Source organism: Patiria miniata, unplaced genomic scaffold, assembly GCF_015706575.1.
Source record: "Patiria miniata isolate m_02_andy unplaced genomic scaffold, ASM1570657v1 HiC_scaffold_14, whole genome shotgun sequence".
In the NCBI taxonomy this organism is placed as follows: Eukaryota; Metazoa; Echinodermata; class Asteroidea; order Valvatida; family Asterinidae; genus Patiria; species Patiria miniata.
Genome location: NW_024037052.1, coordinates 99,617 through 117,071, shown reverse-complemented (window position 1 = coordinate 117,071; position 17,455 = coordinate 99,617). Strand labels below are relative to the sequence as shown.

The following is a 17,455-nucleotide window of genomic DNA, read 5'->3' as shown; positions in this document are numbered from 1 at the left end:
TGTTGCTACAGATTGAAGCTCTACAATCTCAGATGAAGGAACAAGCTGAGCTATCTAGAGAGCGGACGGAAGCCTTGCTGGAGGATCGTAGGGTCAGGATGGAAGAGATGCAGACTGTGATTGAGAGAGATCGCTCCAAGATTCACTCCCTCAATGAAAAGTAGGAACTCCCTTCATTGATTCCTTATAATCTTAAATGAACTTGACAAAGGTGCCCAGTGGCATAGCTAATGATAGGGGAGGAGGATGAGGGGCATGGACCCCTCTGCTCAAAGACTGCCTCCTACTAGAAACTGAGGTCCCTTTAGGGCCCTCCAGCAACTTGGACCCCAGTTACATCCTTGAAGGTACCAATAAAGATAAATGCACATGTGTGCAGTTTGGACAACGGGCAGGGGTTTCAAATAGATTATATTACCTGGTGTTTGTGTTGTTGCATGAATTGGCAAAACATTTCTAAATATGTGGAGTGCCCTGGCCTCATGGTCTGGAGCATTGAACTCGTTGTCTGTGGGTAATTCTACAGGTTGTGGGTTCGAGTCCAGCCTGGGGTTATGGTGCATGTTCCCTTTGGCAAGACACTTTGTCACTCATTGCTTCGCCCCACCCAGGAGTAAATGGGTACCTGTGAGAACAGAGATCGCAATTGTGATTGATTTTAGCTACCTTGCGTCGAAATGACTACACCGAGCTGTATGGGCTTTATTCAGGAGTCGACTATATTAAATTGAAAGCGAGGTAAAATCTTCATATTTGGAACTTGCAAAGAGAAATTAAAGCAGTGACATAAAATTAATTACAAATTAATACCAGTCTGCTTTAATGAAAATTTAAATTTGTTGTTAAACATACCCTAATGTTTTTAAGCCACATTTAAAATAAAAATTGAAAGTGAGGCTAGAATGCAAAAATAGTCTGGCACCATCCTATTCAATAGTTTATAAAATACTGTCAGGGAACATGACTAAAATGACTTCCTCGTGAATAAAAATCCATATTCCACAGGAAGCTGAGATTGTATTTGCAATGTTTCATTGGCCCAATGATCAGGGGTAATAATAATGTAAAGCACTTTGATCTTAGTTATTTTAGAAACCACAGTCTTTCCACACTAGTATATTGGCAACACATCTTGCCAAAATAACATGGAGGCATATGCAGTGTGTGCTTGCTGAAATTACATGAGTCAATTGACTAATAAAACCAAATTAGGTTTTGTCCATCACCGATGTATAAACACTGTATTCTCAGTGTGTTTCCTCCCGAGTGAAAGTTGGAAAAAAATCACTCCGGTGGGACTCGAACCCACGACCTCCTGCTTTCTATTGCAGATGTCTTACCATCTTATGAATAGTTAATGTAGTACCCGCTGCTATGTACATCAGATTCGAACCAGCCAACTGATCCCGTTAGCTCGGTGGTCAAGTGGTAAGACATCTGCACTAGAAAGCAGGAGGGTCATGGGTTTGACCGGAGTGATTTTTTTCAACTTTCACTCGGGAGGTAACACAGAGAGTATACAGTGTTTATATGTCGGTGAAGGGCAAAACCTAATTTGATTTACATCACCCCGACGCAAAATGAAATGAAATCTTATGAATGACTAATAAGACACTTACCGTTCTTTAAACAAAAGTAGAATGTGTATCCTTTATTCAGCTACCTTGTTCAACCATCATACATCACTTGTCATGGACATTCTTCTGTTAATAGGTTACATCGTACACAGCAGATGTTGTATGACAGCACTAAGGACTATCTAGAGCTGAAGTATGAAGGACGATCTCAGGAGCGAGTCTGGATGGCAGAGAAGGACCGTCTACTACAGGAGCTGGATCGATGTAAGGAACAACTAGATGTCTCCAAAGATGACGTCTTAGTCATCTCAGATCATGCACTGGAAGAGAGACAAACACAGAACTTGGAAATTGAGGTGGGCATTATAGAGAAGCTTCCTGCACAAAGAAATCATTTCAAGTTAAATACAATACAATAATGATCATTTTCAAGCAAATTCGTTTGAATTGCTTTAAAAAAAGAACTAACTTTTCCATTCAGAAATCATTTTTTTTTCAAAAGTTAGCAAAACAAAAGAATCTTGTTACAAAGTCACAACTGAATGGCCCCCTCAAAAGCTGCAATCAAACTATTGGGGTAATCGCACATAAGGAGCATTTTGGACTTTGGCAGATCTACTTTATTCAGTGTTGTACAAATGATACTGAATGATTGCAACGTGGTGGTTTTAGTCTGACGATCTCTTCCATGCAAAATCTTGAGGAAGGCGAGGAGAGCATAGAAGACAAATTTCACCGGCAGTTGTTGTACGAAAAAGACGGCAGGCCTAATGCCAAACTTTTTCCAGTTCCACCTACCATGCGTTAGTGGACTTGTTGTCTTGGACTTTTTCCTTGACTTTCTCCGTGTCTCAAGTAAGATGTGAATTTCTTTAATTACGAGTCAGAAACTCCAACCCTAATTCGGGCTTTTTAATCTTATGGAAACACTGAACATTTTTCACATCGTAAAATTTCATTTGGATCTACATGTACATGTAAAAGAAAAAAAGGAGGCGATGTCCAGAAATTGAACACGAAGTTTATTGTACATATAGTACGTATGTGTACTTGCGGCGCAGCCCAGATTTCGGACACAGAATTTTGGCTGGCCTATTTTCAGATTTTTTCCCCATAGGCCAGTTTCATCCCTGTATGGTCTGTGACTTGAAACATAGATGAGTTTGTGAACAGAACGGGACAAAAAAAACACAGAACCGGGCCTGCGGATCTCGATTTCAAATAAAAGTTGCTGAATCATGTTGCTGAATCATGTTTTGAATTGGGCCTGAATTGAGACACATTCTCATTGAGCCGATTGCAGCTACGCGGTGTCATGCACTGATACGATGAATTAAGGCAACTGCGCGCACGTTTGCATCGTGTCAACGCTTGTGCGTGCTTCGCCAAATAAAAAAGCGAACTACTAACAGAAATTTCCAACGATGCGTCTGAAGACCTTCTTTTGTTGATTTCTTCAAAATGACAGCATGTCAGAAAGAATAATTTCAGAGAGAATTTAGTACTGTCAACCAACCAAGTATGTTTTTCAACGATAATTACATCAGTTACTTTTTGGATAGCTGCAAATGATGGACTGTAGCTTAAAATGACTAGAGACTTAACTTACTGTACAGAATGTACACTGCTGGGTGCGTCCATTTTTGTGCACAAACCTATGGAGAGCTCAGAATTTTTTACTGCTTTTGGGCAATTCCACGGTAACGGAAGGACGTTTTCGCTCATTAAACAAAATTTCAAATGTGCCTATCACAGCCACTGTTATTAGTTACAGCAAGCAAATGTCACAATGGTATTGCTATAATGCTACCTTCAATTTCCACACTTTTGGGGGGCATGCATACCTCTCGTTAATGAATTATGAATATTAATGAGGTCGGTAACGGAAGGACGGTAAAACGGACGAGGGTTTTCCAACTTACACGCGTTTTGCATAAACTCTGTGAATTTTATGGGGCAATTATATTTCAAAGGTAGGAAATGGAATCCCTGCGGCTTTATCTATACTATACCACCTTTCATTTGACTTTAAGTGTTTCGGTGATATAATTACAATGTCTTAAGTGGATTATAATTTGGTAGCGGAAGGACGGTAACGGAAGGACAAAAGGTTTACTCAATTATAGCATGAATAAAATGTGAATTTACACTAATTATACAAGTGAAATAAATTGCTGAAATGTGTAACTGAATGTGAAATCAACAATATGCAGACCTGGCATAAATAATTATACCCAAGAAACTATTGAGATAAAGATAGAAGCCTGCTAATTAATGATAACAAATGAAAAATGAAAACAACCAAAAACACATAATTCACGAACACAAGACAACTACAGAAATGGACTTCAAACCCATCACCTTAATCCTTAAAAGTTTTAAATACACAGTATTTGAGCACTTGAGTATATTGGTTACATGTTCACCAACAACTTTTAATAATAACACCAGTAGGTTCAGTGGTTTACCTAAAGGGTGGGGGGGGGGGGGCAGGGGCGACCAGCTTACATGTACATTAAAAACATCTACAGGTAGAACTGATGGCTTCAGAATCATTGTGCTTTAAAAAATGTTTTAGGTGTTGCTTTTAATTGAACTCTAAATTCAGTGTTTGAAATCAAATTTTAATGATTTAGAGTATTAACAATAATTATCTTATAAACATCCAGCCTGAAGTTGTTAACTTAATTTGTCAAAAATTGCACCTCACATGTCTTACACATGTAAATTGTATGAAAGTGCCCAATAGCACTGGTACTTTCTGCCATCTCATTTTTTACTTAATTTGCTTCTGGAATGGCTTCACAGAAATTGTATCTTTCTCTATTGTCCATGAATGGTGATAGCAGCAACTTAATGATTTGATTTTCTGCAACAACTCCATACATGTATGAGTACCGGTACATTGTCATACATGTACATTGTACATGTACATGTTATACATATGCCTGTGCCATCCTTTGTAATGAACACCTTGCCCTGCTCATACCAGCTTTGTGAAGGTGGGTCACATGAATGTCCTTTCAATGCGCATTATACATGCATGTAGTTGCAGTGATTTTCATTTTTCAAACATGAGCACAAATGTCGTTACATTTGATAAAAATAACATTTGTCCTTCCGTTACCGTCCTTCCGTTACCAATTTGGTAACGGAAGGACGGGATTTAATTAATTGTAATTAAAAAACGATACGTACAGCAGTGTCAGTTATAATGTCATATTGAAGGCCTACCTAAACTTGCTTTGCACAATAACTTTCATTGCATTCATACTGCAAGTTTTGAAAATAAATTAAAAATATGTATTTTTTCGGTAACGGAAGGACATTTTCGAAGGCTGAAATATTAGAAGTCACTGAAGCGAAACAAATTACGCAAAACGTAAAAAAAAAGGTCCAGTCAGTTTTTCATGACCTATACTTTCTCATGACAGAAACTGATGGCATGAGTACATATTTGTGTGTGTGTATTGGTAGAATACTGTCATATCACTATTTATCACATTTTTAGGATTAAAACAGGATTATTATGTAATCCTATTTTGTTGGTACCAAAATGTATCAAAAATAGAATTCCGACTTCAAATTCCCTTCAGTGGATTGTTCTGATTGCTATCGAAAAGTGAACAAAATAAACTCTGATATTCAAACAGTACCAACTGCTCATGCAAAGTTTAAGCCATTTCTGATCTATTGCCGAAACCTGTTTCTAGTACCATTCATTCTTGTGGTTATTTATCCACAGGATAAGACGGAAAAGCTTGCTAAGCGTTTACACCTGATGAACCAGCGGTATGAGGCCATGGAGAAGCGACGGAATCTGGAGATAGAAGGTTTCAAGAATGATACCCGAATCTTGAGAAACCAACTCAAGGATGTTGAGAAGCAACTCTACAAGGTGGAGTATTGTCTGTTCATGTCAGTCATGTTGTTAGTTTGCATTTGTCCGTTGCTGTTTTCTACTTTCCTATGTTGGTCAGCTATAGTGCAGTTCATGCAGATCGTGGTGCGGACACTGCGAACAAGTACCCCAAAGGCTGGGTCATGCTTAGCCCCATATGTGGCCATTTTACTGGACTACCTCCATAAATAAAGGCCACACTTCCACCATGTACAAAAACATGTCGAACTTTTATATTTGTTTTATATAACTGACACATAGATCCTTGTCATTTGATATTTGAACTTTTATTTCAATATAAAATTGGTTGAAAATGTATTTTTCTCTTCCAAACCACCCCTTCACGAAAATGTTTGAACCCAACGCTGGCTACGTGCAATGCTAAACGCGCACACCAGCATGCATTTGCATACAACTGCGTCATGGAACAAGAATGATCCTAACTGTTCAATAGTATTTCCCATTCCCCATAGGCGAATGGGACTTTTTGAGCCCCGGCGTGAATGGGAGCAATAACGAATGCCACATGATGTGAGTTCCACCAATCAAATGACAACGATCTGTATGTCGATTATATAAAGTAAAATGGTGCATTCCATGAAACGTGCTCTTGACTAAATCAAGAAGCAGATTCTGTTAGTGAGATGTTATGTCATCTTAGTCCATAATGATGTTGTCACTGAAATCAAGATTGCAAGGACATCATTGCAGGGATGTAGTCGAGTCCATCACTAGTCCCTGCAAGTCCACCACAAGTCCTCCAACACCAATTTAACTCACAAGCTATTCAAATGAGCTTTGACAAAGGCATCCAGTGTATCTTGTGCCTGGACTTGTGATGGACTCACGAATTACTTGTGTCTGGACTTGTGGTGGACTTGTGAATGGAATCAACTACATCCCTAGCCCTGGATCATTGTCAGTGCTTTGTAATGTAAACCCTTCTTGTTTTGTTGCCATGCTGAACAGGTGACAGTGGGTGTTGGGGAAGATGGTGATATGTTCATGCTGCATAATATTCATCAGACAGCTAAGAGATCAAAGAAGATGCAGAGTGAGCTACATCAACTCAAGGCTCTGATCTATGGCGTGGAAACAGACCTCAGGAATCTCTAGTAATACACACAATCACCCCTCACTGTGTCTCCACATTTGATCAAATGACTTATAACTTTGGGAAGCCTCATTCTCTGTTTGAAGATGCATAGGATCTTGTGATATTTGTGCCTTTTGGGTTTTTTTTTTTTGAAGCAAAAACAAAATTGCTCCAAATCTTAAGTTAGATCCATAACAACTTACCTGTTGAAGTTATAGCTGAGTGGATACTGTACATCTTGAGAATACAGGGAAACCTTATCAAACTTTCAATCAAATTGGACATAGGACTTCGTTGCTATTGTCTTTCCCACAAAGGCCTATGCATAAACATTTTATTGTGCCAAGTGAATAGAAAAAGTGAACCTTTTTGCCACCCTGGGTCAAAAATCTGATATTCACAAGAACAGTGCATGTATGTCTGATGTTATTAATAATTGACTTGTCTGACAACTTAAGATTAGAAACAGTTGGAGGAGATCCTATAAATCCACCGATGCTAGCATGCTGATAGTTCAGCTGCTGTATTCGCTGTTCTTGTGAACGATTTCAAACATTTAGAGAAAAAGGCTCCTTTTTGTTCATGTGCTACGTGAGAACTGATGTCACTTTGTCACTTTAGTACGAATGGCCGGTTGTTCTGCGTAGAATAGTAACAGTACTAACATAACAATGCCCACATGTACAGTTACTTTGGTTACTTAAAACTGGAGAGAGTTTGTTGTATTTGTTATCTCACAGGAACCTTGACATGAAAAGGCTCCATTATATTGTGGGGGCAATGTATACTGCCAAAATAGTCAATGTTTTGAAATTGAATCTGTTTAAAATGGAGGCAATAACTACTGAAATTGCATGCCAGTATGTTCAGATGTTATTGAAGTAATGCTTGTGCAGCTCACATATGGGTTTACTGCGCACAGCAAAGACTTCTCAAATGCGATACTTTGGGTACACTATGGTAAGGCCCAAGGAGGACACAAAGTGGACATCGCTTTTCTGCTGTCAGAAGAGCAGATAACAGAAGTATGGCCATTTTCCGACAATACATTTTTCATTTTGTAACTTTGTGATGTGGAAGCTCTTTAAGGGGGAACGCCTAAAAAACCCTGTTAACCTACACTCAAAGAAAAATGAAACGGTGCTTATTTTTCTCAGAAGCACCGTTTCATTTTCCTTTTAACCAAAAGCAGAATACAAATGGTAGTTACCAAAGGTTCGTTTTGCTTTTCTGGTTCTAAGAAATGAGAAAAGCAAAAAACAAAAATATACATTTTGGGTAGCACAAAAGCAGGAAATGGAAACGTCAGAAACGGTTTGATCTGATTTTTGAACAAGAGAAAAGCAGATGTCCACTTTTTCTCCCTCCAGCAAGGGAGGAAAAGCAAAATCTGCATTTCAGGTAGCATAAAAGCACTACAGTGGATTTTATTAAACAGTAAATTCTGCATTTATGGTAGCACAAAGGCGGGAAAGCAGAACAAAATGAACCATTCAAAAAATACTCAATCTGCTATTCTGACAGCAGAAACGCAGATGTCCACGTTTTGTCCTCGATGACTACATGAACAGTCCTGTTCATTTCAGAATGGTAAATAGTGCCCTCTTCTCACCATCTAGTTTGCAAGTTGTCCTTCAATACCCATTTGTTGTTCCAAACATTTGTGTCAAGCTTGTTATTCCAATTAACTATGCACAAAAAGTACATGTATTGGGGTCATGTCCTGCATGTTGTTCTAATGTAGGAGAGATGTACAAAGTAGTGTATGCAATGAAGTCACATGTATTCTACCATACAATCTTATATTGGTGTCCAATATCAATAGGTCTCATTCAAATGACGTCATTTCCTACAGACCAGCCACATGCATCAACATTTTGAGCATCAACTGAATAACGCACATCGGCTGTGTCGTATTTCAAACACATTTCAAGCAAGAAGCGCGTGTGTTTGGAACATTTTTAACACTGCGCAATGCGTGCTTGATTGCGTAAAATAAGCAATCAAGAGATGACCGTCATTGAGTGAGCCCTATTGATATGCTTGGCAGTAAGGATTGAACAGAGAGATTATTTTATGCAACTGTTAATATCTTTTGGAATTTTTGCAGTGAAATACTTTTTAAAATAAGTTGGCTATTTTAAGGACTTTATTTTTATGGTGAAGGATTTTGGAATTAAATGTAGAATATTAAAAGGATCTATGCAAGCTTTCAGAACAAATTTGTGATTGGCATTCAAGCGCTTTATTTTGTGTGTTCCATGAGTGTGAGTGGGTTTAACAATTCATCTTCCAGCACACTTCATGCACAGTTACGTGCACGCTGTCGTCACGTTTCAGCTTTCATCTACCACATACGTACGTGCAGCAAGCGTCTTGCGTTGTGTGGTGCAGTGTGGCCCATTATGGGATAATAACACTGTTGTTGCCATCAGGCATGCAATTTTTCCTTGGATCTGCTGATTTCCTTCTTTCTTTTCTTCTCATGAATGCCATTACAATTTTTGAAAAATACTGTACAAAGGCTTGTGTGGTTTGGAATTTCCTCCTTTTCTTGTAAATTTTGAGTTGCATGCCTGTTTCATGTATCAACCTATCAGTATAAGAATTCAAATTTGGTTGAAGATAAGCACATATGTACAACATACATGTCTGTTAGTTTGTTACACACAGTGCCACCGTGTTGAATGTTTTGACCAATCAAGAAATCACTAATAGAAGCCACAGTTGAGCCAATACCAGGCATGTATGCACGAGGGGGGGGGGGGGGGTAAAGACACCAGACCAACATATAATTGGGTAAGACTTGCAGTTTGACAAACTCAAGGAAGGGGGGGGGGCTTGATTACATTAGTCTCTGGATGGCACTATTATGTCATTTTTATTCAGTTGAAGCATCATGGTTGCAGGTAATCTTTTAAAGGCAGTGGTGAAAGTAATAGATGAGCCAAATTACTTCACAAAAATATTCAGCAAAAATGTGGATTTTATTTCTTTGTGTGTGTGTGTGTGGGGGGGGGGGCGGTTTGCATATGCAGACCTTGATGCCCCTACAAGCCTGTCTAGGTACCAACCTCATAAATATTGCCACATTGCCTATCCCTAATCTATACAATTCAATGTCATGAATGTCAACTGATCAATCTCATGAGCTTCAACTTGAAACAATGTACATAGACCTTCCCAAGACTAGACTGGGGCAACTACCATTGAGCTCTTAATTATACAAATATCAGCTGCTTCAAGTTGAGTGGTAAAACTAGCCTCCTGGGTAGTCCGAGGATCAAACGATCATGTTTACAGAGCCTCACTACGAATGTCTGATATATCCGAACATGCAAATTGTATGCGACCCCACGGGCCAGCCAATCAAAGTTGAGTTTAGATATGTTGACACTAGGGCTGGTTGACCTACGACAGTTGACCCATGTAAAGGGACATAACATGAAATAGCTAGATGGGCGTTTCGAGAAAAAAAAGTGTAGTAAAATTGTTGAACAAAATTGTAAGAAATCTATAAGTTTTAACTTCCTTTGACTTTTGGACCAAAAGTTTAGATTTTTTGACCGAAGAGGTATTTATGAATGGAAATAAATATGTGCTTGGCCGGTATTCTACACTTTGTTTAAGACCGGTTGAGTCTGGATGCTGATAACGACCCTTGCCTTTGGCTCCGGTCAGTATCATCATCCAGACTCCAAGCCGGTGTTGAACAGTGTTTAATATCGACCAACAAGCACACACATTTATTCCCTCATTGAAAAGATTACGATTTCAACTCGAGTCTTTTCTAGTTGAGTCTCAATGACAACTTAAATAATGGAGATATTAAACGCACAAGTGCAAGTCTCACATAATGTTATTTCACTCTTAGGGCCACTGGACATAACATACTAGTAGTACATACGTTACAGAATTCATATATTACATGTACATGCACTCTGTGAAAAGCAAGTCACAATGTGCAACATAAATTGTACCAGACAATAATTCAAACAATCACTCGTTCATTTTTAAAAAGCACATTGTTTGTACTCAGAACCTCTATCTTGACCGAAGAAAATAGACTTAAAACAACTAAATTACTGAACATAATCACAGCATCCATGCATGGGAAGTAGGATAATTTGTACAAAATATAACCATACATTGTTACAATAAACCAAATCTATTCTCACAAAAACATGTGTACATTCATTAGTTTACAGTTTTCGCAGTTAGCAAAAGAATAACTTGGACTACTTTATTGCAACAATTGCAGTTTCTGTAGGACCATGTCAAATAAATAAAGCTACCAGCATAACTGAAATAAAGAATTCAACAAACGCTCCGCCCCCCCCCCCCATTTTCCCATTTCTTGTCTTAGGTCCTTTAGTATCAATGTTGACTTTTTCCATCTCAAATGTCTGAAAGCTCAGTTATTAATTCATAAATTGCACAATTTTGTAAAAGTAAATGAATATACATAAACAAGTAAAACCATACAATATTTAAACCTTTTTTTTACATTTTGCATAGCAGAAATGATTTCTTTTAAACATAATTTACTGAAACCATTTCCCTATGTGATCACTTTTTTATATAATAAACATCATTTGAAATATATTGTCCAACACAATTAAACTAATAAAGACTTTAAGTATATCGTTTAAACAGGAGGCCTTTTTTTTTTATACAAACCAACATATTTGTCAATATGATTGATGTGTATAGCTAACCTACATTCCACCTGTATTTCTGATTAATGAAATTAATAACAAAAAAGTGATCATTTTATGATCTTTATATTTATCTTAAATGTTTGTGGCAAAGTTGCAAATCACAAGCTAGCAAAGTAAATATCAAACCCTACATCATGTGCCATATACGAAAACCAAACTATAACAGCACAGAAACTAGACACAACTTATCTCTGGATAGCTATACACAATAGGATACAAGCAAAACAATTCTAGCTTTCTCACTCAAAAAGTGCTGGACTTTAGCCCCTTCTTAAAAATATATACGTATATATATCATGGATATTAATGTCCTAAAGAAAAATCTACCTATACTATATTCTGAGTTGTTGAAAAAGTTGGGTTCAATGTGTTAATAACAGTGGTTCAACAGCAAAACTGAATGCGCTTAATACCACATTTTGACTGTTTACCGAGACACAAATGAACAATAGGATGGAAGCTTCCAAGAAGTTACATAAGTTAAATATGAACCAGAGTACGTGGATGTGCAGAAACCATGTCAGATGTTGACAATCATGCCGCATCAATCAAGCATGCAGGGACTTGTCTTGTTTTCCTTAAACTTTGCAAAAGCAAGAGAAGAAAACAACGCCCTTACTTGTTCATTGTTATAGTCATAAAGCAATGTGATTGGTCAGGTCAATGACAAAAATGTTTCAGATGTCACTGGGCATATGGAAGATGTTCATATAAAGCTAGAATAAATGCAGTAAGCAAAGCTTTGTCTTGCATAGATCAATGTGCACCTCCACATTCTCATGAGTCACACTTCATATGCCTTCTAGCAGTGTTGCAGTACTCATACTCATACTCCAGTACATTTCGTACTCATGGAAATGTACTTGACTACACCACTGCCTTTTAAGTACAATGTATGCTAATATTGACTGCAATGAGTGGTACAATCAAACGATACCATTGCAAGGTGATCCATACCATATTGTAAGTATATTCTCAAGGAAGAGTGGAGGGAAAATATAGCACTCCACGGATCACTAAGTGAAACTCTTTTTACTGTACCACACGTTAGAACAGTCAATATTTACTTTGTATAAACACCTCACCTACAGATACACCGGACAGCTGATTATATACTCCTAATGCAAGACAATATTTATTCAATTTGTGTGTACTGAAATTCACTTGTTATTGCACTTCTGCAATCTTCCCCTTGACAAAATGTTCACACTGGTGTTGCGCTATCAAGAAATGGTCTGCAAGAGCACCCACATCAACACAGACCTCCAGTTGCAGTGATGTAGTTCTTTAGTTGCTGTGCTTTTAGCACTTTGGGTCATGGACTAGTCTTTTGGACAATAGGTAGTACAGTAACAACAAGTGAAGCTTAAAGCATTATTCATACTTGCATAGGTTTGTCTGGGAAGCAAAAGCAGCTACCCTGCACACACGGCACACGCATGAGGCACGTAAACCAGTCAGTGCTACCAGGACAGAAGTACCCCATAATTAGCTCTGAAACCCTGAGCTATGCAACAATTGCACATGCAAGTCGGGTTGCTAGTGGTACCACACTGCAACCTTCAAGAATGACAGTATATACGCATTTCATGGGAGGGATGTTCCATGGAATTCCAATGAATTTCTTCCAATGGAACTAATGAATTATGTATGGGTGTAACAGAACAAATACAACATGGTTCATTTCGGGTAAGTAGTGTATTACTTGTCCACGTTAGGAGGTATGGTAGTCCACATCAGCCCACCTTGGCACCAGTGATTTCACACTACCTCCTCTCACTCAGTGTAACTTGCCACTACTATTTCTCTGATCATGTTGCAATTTGTACAATACCATCAGCTGACACAATCTATGGGTGAGATGTTTAAGAGACTGGGCTCATGAAGAGCCAGTGCACATGCCTGAGGCTTAATGGCTTGTTACACCAGCGTGGAATTGACCACATCATGAGTCCGAGGTGTCGATATTGCCTGCGGTGCTGAAGGTCTAAGGTAGGTTGGGTGACTTTGTTGCGTCGTGTGCTGAAGACTGAACTGACGGGGTTGCTGCCGGTGCGGTTCTTTCTGGGGAGGGGCATTAATTGTGGCGTTGATTTCCAGGGTCTGTGTACAGGCAGAAATGCAAAGAAAATTATTGTTAAAAAGATTACTTTTTGTTCCAAAATTTCATATTGCAATTCTCAGGCAATTGGGCATGTTTCCAAGTGCATAAACAAAACCTGGAAATGTACATGTACATGCATTTTAATAGCATTCAGGTAAAATGCAACAACATTTTCCACATGAAATCCTCTGTATTACAAAAATACATGACCAATGCACAAACACAAAAACACGTATTTCAAGAAGCAATTAGGAAGAAACTACATTACTGCCATAGAGCTACACTGAATTACTAGAGTGCTGACTCGATGTACAAAGTGATGGCTGATGGGCGCATCCATGTTTGTGCACAAACCTATGGAAAACTCAAACTTTTGTACGGCTATTTGTATCTGCGTTTGTATTCCATACAGGTGTGCTATCAAAGCCGATACACTCAAACTGAAATGCACAGTAAATTGAGTGTTTCATTTGCTCTGCGAAAATGTGTGCGCATATCTGCTGCAGCTGATTTTTGCCGTGACGTTTTTTAACCGTCATAATGCGCTTAACTTGCTTGCGTACATGTATGTAGCACTTGCACGTTGCATTTAGAGTACACTTTCAAAATGCAATCCATCTAATTTCATTATGTTCTACAAACACGAACGTGAATTCAAAATGGCTGTGAGCAAGATGGTATAAAGTATCTCCATCCCAAGCTGGAGATATGATCCCAATTTCAGACCAAAGACCCAGGCAGGGGTAGCTTCCACCGCCGGTGACACAAGTTGCACCTCCCCCTTACCCCCCCCCCCCCCCTTCCCTCCCCGATAGACGTCACACGGAAAAAAGGTTACAGTTACTTAACAAAAACTTCGATGAAAACCGGCGTCTTCTCTCTTCGCAGCATTCAAAAGCTCCCTGTGGCAGAAAAAAAGAGCAAGTATACATTGTAAATTCAATATCCAAATTTTCTGACATCACGTCCTGTCATCAAACCTCCAATACATTTCCATTTTATCAACAAGTACTGTATGTCCAACTTGCCATCTCAAACTCCAAAGATATACCCCAAGGTCTACCTCCACGTTAAAATCCAGCAAGCCCATTCAAATGCAAGGAAGCGCATCAAAACAGAGACGTTTTGCAAGGAGAAACATTACTCATTTACCTGTGGGAGATGAATGCTGCACTTGGACGACCTTACTTCTGTGCCCTTCATCTTCAATCTGCACACACAGAAAAGAGAAAACTGGGAAGAAACAAAAAGTGTTAGTGAAATGTCAAAACTCTGCATCTTTGAACATTCAACGAAGACGAACGGAACTGAAACAAGGGGTGAACACAGTGGGCCCGGACAAATAGGGAGACGAAACAGACAGACATGAACAGAACGCAACAAAACAGCCGGCAACCCACCACACACACTTTCACAACGGTCGTCCTGGGGCTAAGATCTGCAAAGAGGACATATCTCCATCCCAAGCTGGAGATATGATCCCAATTTCAGACCAAAGACCCAGGCAGGGGTAGCTTCCACCGCCGGTGACACAAGTTTCACCTCCCCCTTACCCCCCCCCCTTCCCTCCCCGATAGACGTCACACGGAAAAAAGGTTACAGTTACTTAACAAAAACTTCGATGAAAACCGGCGTCTTCTCTCTTCGCAGCATTCAAAAGCTCCCTGTGGCAGAAAAAAAGAGCAAGTATACATTGTAAATTCAATATCCAAATTTCTGACATCACGTCCTGTCATCAAACCTCCAATACATTTCCATTTTATCAACAAGTACTGTATGTCCAACTTGCCATCTCAAACTCCAAAGATATACCCAAGGTCTACCTCCACGTTAAAATCCAGCAAGCCCATTCAAATGCAAGGAAGCGCATCAAAACAGAGACGTTTTGCAAGGAGAAACATTACTCATTTACCTGTGGGAGATGAATGCTGCACTTGGACGACCTTACTTCTGTGCCCTTCATCTTCAATCTGCACACACAGAAAAGAGAAAACTGGGAAGAAACAAAAAGTGTTAGTGAAATGTCAAAACTCTGCATCTTTGAACATTCAACGAAGACGAACGGAACTGAAACAAGGGGTGAACACAGTGGGCCCGGACAAATAGGGAGACGAAACAGACAGACATGAACAGAACGCAACAAAACAGCCGGCAACCCACCACACACACTTTCACAACGGTCGTCCTGGGGCTAAGACCTGCAAAGAGGACATATCTCCATCCCAAGCTGGAGATATGATCCCAATTTCAGACCAAAGACCCAGGCAGGGGTAGCTTCCACCGCCGGTGACACAAGTTTCACCTCCCCCTTACCCCCCCCCCCTTCCCTCCCCGATAGACGTCACACGGAAAAAAGGTTACAGTTACTTAACAAAAACTTCGATGAAAACCGGCGTCTTCTCTCTTCGCAGCATTCAAAAGCTCCCTGTGGCAGAAAAAAAGAGCAAGTATACATTGTAAATTCAATATCCAAATTTTCTGACATCACGTCCTGTCATCAAACCTCCAATACATTTCCATTTTATCAACAAGTACTGTATGTCCAACTTGCCATCTCAAACTCCAAAGATATACCCCAAGGTCTACCTCCACGTTAAAATCCAGCAAGCCCATTCAAATGCAAGGAAGCGCATCAAACAGAGACGTTTTGCAAGGAGAAACATTACTCATTTACCTGTGGGAGATGAATGCTGCACTTGGACGACCTTACTTCTGTGCCCTTCATCTTCAATCTGCACACACAGAAAAGAGAAAACTGGGAAGAAACAAAAGTGTTAGTGAAATGTCAAAACTCTGCATCTTTGAACATTCAACGAAGACGAACGGAACTGAAACAAGGGGTGAACACAGTGGGCCCGGACAAATAGGGAGACGAAACAGACAGACATGAACAGAACGCAACAAAACAGCCGGCAACCCACCACACACACTTTCACAACGGTCGTCCTGGGGCTAAGACCTGCAAAGAGGACATATCTCCATCCCAAGCTGGAGATATGATCCCAATTTCAGACCAAAGACCCAGGCAGGGGTAGCTTCCACCGCCGGTGACACAAGTTTCACCTCCCCCTTACCCCCCCCCCTTCCCTCCCCGATAGACGTCACACGGAAAAAAGGTTACAGTTACTTAACAAAAACTTCGATGAAAACCGCGTCTTCTCTCTTCGCAGCATTCAAAAGCTCCCTGTGGCAGAAAAAAAGAGCAAGTATACATTGTAAATTCAATATCCCAATTTTCTGACATCACGTCCTGTCATCAAACCTCCAATACATTTCCATTTTATCAACAAGTACTGTATGTCCAACTTGCCATCTCAAACTCCAAAGATATACCCCAAGGTCTACCTCCACGTTAAAATCCAGCAAGCCCATTCAAATGCAAGGAAGCGCATCAAAACAGAGACGTTTTGCAAGGAGAAACATTACTCATTTACCTGTGGGAGATGAATGCTGCACTTGGACGACCTTACTTCTGTGGCCCTTCATCTTCAATCTGCACACACAGAAAAGAGAAAACTGGGAAGAAACAAAAAGTGTTAGTGAAATGTCAAACTCTGCATCTTTGAACATTCAACGAGACGAACGGAACTGAAACAAGGGGTGAACACAGTGGGCCCGGACAAATAGGGAGACGAACAGACAGACAATGAACAGAACGCAACAAAACAGCCGGCAACCACACACACACACACTTTCACAACGGTCGTCCTGGGGCTAAGACCTGCAAAGAGGACATATCTCCATCCCAAGCTGGAGATATGATCCCAATTTCAGACCAAAGACCCAGGCAAGGGTAGCTTCCACCGCCGGTGACACAAGTTTCACCTCCCCCCCCCCCCCCTTCCCTCCCCGATAGACGTCACACGGAAAAAAGGTTACAGTTACTTTAACAAAAAATTCGATGAAACCGGCGTCTTCTCTCTTCGCGCAGCATTCAAAAGCCCCTGTGGCAGAAAAAAAGAGCAAGTATACATTGTAAATTCAATATCCAAATTTCTGACATCACGTCCTGTCATCAAACCTCCAATACATTTCCATTTTATCAACAAGTACTGT

The 17,455-nt window shown here is 39.8% G+C and overlaps 1 protein-coding gene and 1 long non-coding RNA gene across 2 annotated transcripts; one reads left to right on the top strand and one right to left on the bottom strand.

The window, feature by feature from the left end:
• The first annotated feature begins 104 nt into the window (after positions 1-104).
• Positions 105-8,796, top strand: LOC119721823 (coiled-coil domain-containing protein 77-like). Its single transcript, XM_038191777.1, has 4 exons — positions 105-160; positions 1,714-1,933; positions 5,323-5,475; positions 6,448-8,796. The coding sequence occupies exons 1-4, from the start codon at positions 108-110 to the stop codon at positions 6,592-6,594; spliced, it is 573 nt and encodes a 190-aa protein (XP_038047705.1). The 5' UTR covers positions 105-107; the 3' UTR covers positions 6,595-8,796.
• A 1,619-nt stretch (positions 8,797-10,415) lies between these two features.
• LOC119721822 lies at positions 10,416-15,825 on the bottom strand. The gene is made up of 2 exons (XR_005270303.1): positions 15,767-15,825; positions 10,416-13,398 (listed from the first exon to the last, which is right to left on the bottom strand). It is a non-coding gene; the product is annotated as an uncharacterized LOC119721822 (long non-coding RNA).
• Between the last annotated feature and the right edge of the window lie 1,630 nt (positions 15,826-17,455).

What these genes read in the sequence shown, in the direction of transcription:
- LOC119721823 (XM_038191777.1), top strand. Translation starts at nt 108, where the DNA reads ATGCAGACTGTGATTGAGAGAGATCGCTCCAAGATTCACTCCCTCAAT. An exon ending in ATTCACTCCCTCAATGAAAA is followed by an intron (nt 161 to 1,713) that starts GTAGGAACTCCC and finishes TTCTGTTAATAG; the next exon opens with GTTACATCGTACACAGCAGA. An exon ending in CACAGAACTTGGAAATTGAG is followed by an intron (nt 1,934 to 5,322) that starts GTGGGCATTATA and finishes ATTTATCCACAG; the next exon opens with GATAAGACGGAAAAGCTTGC.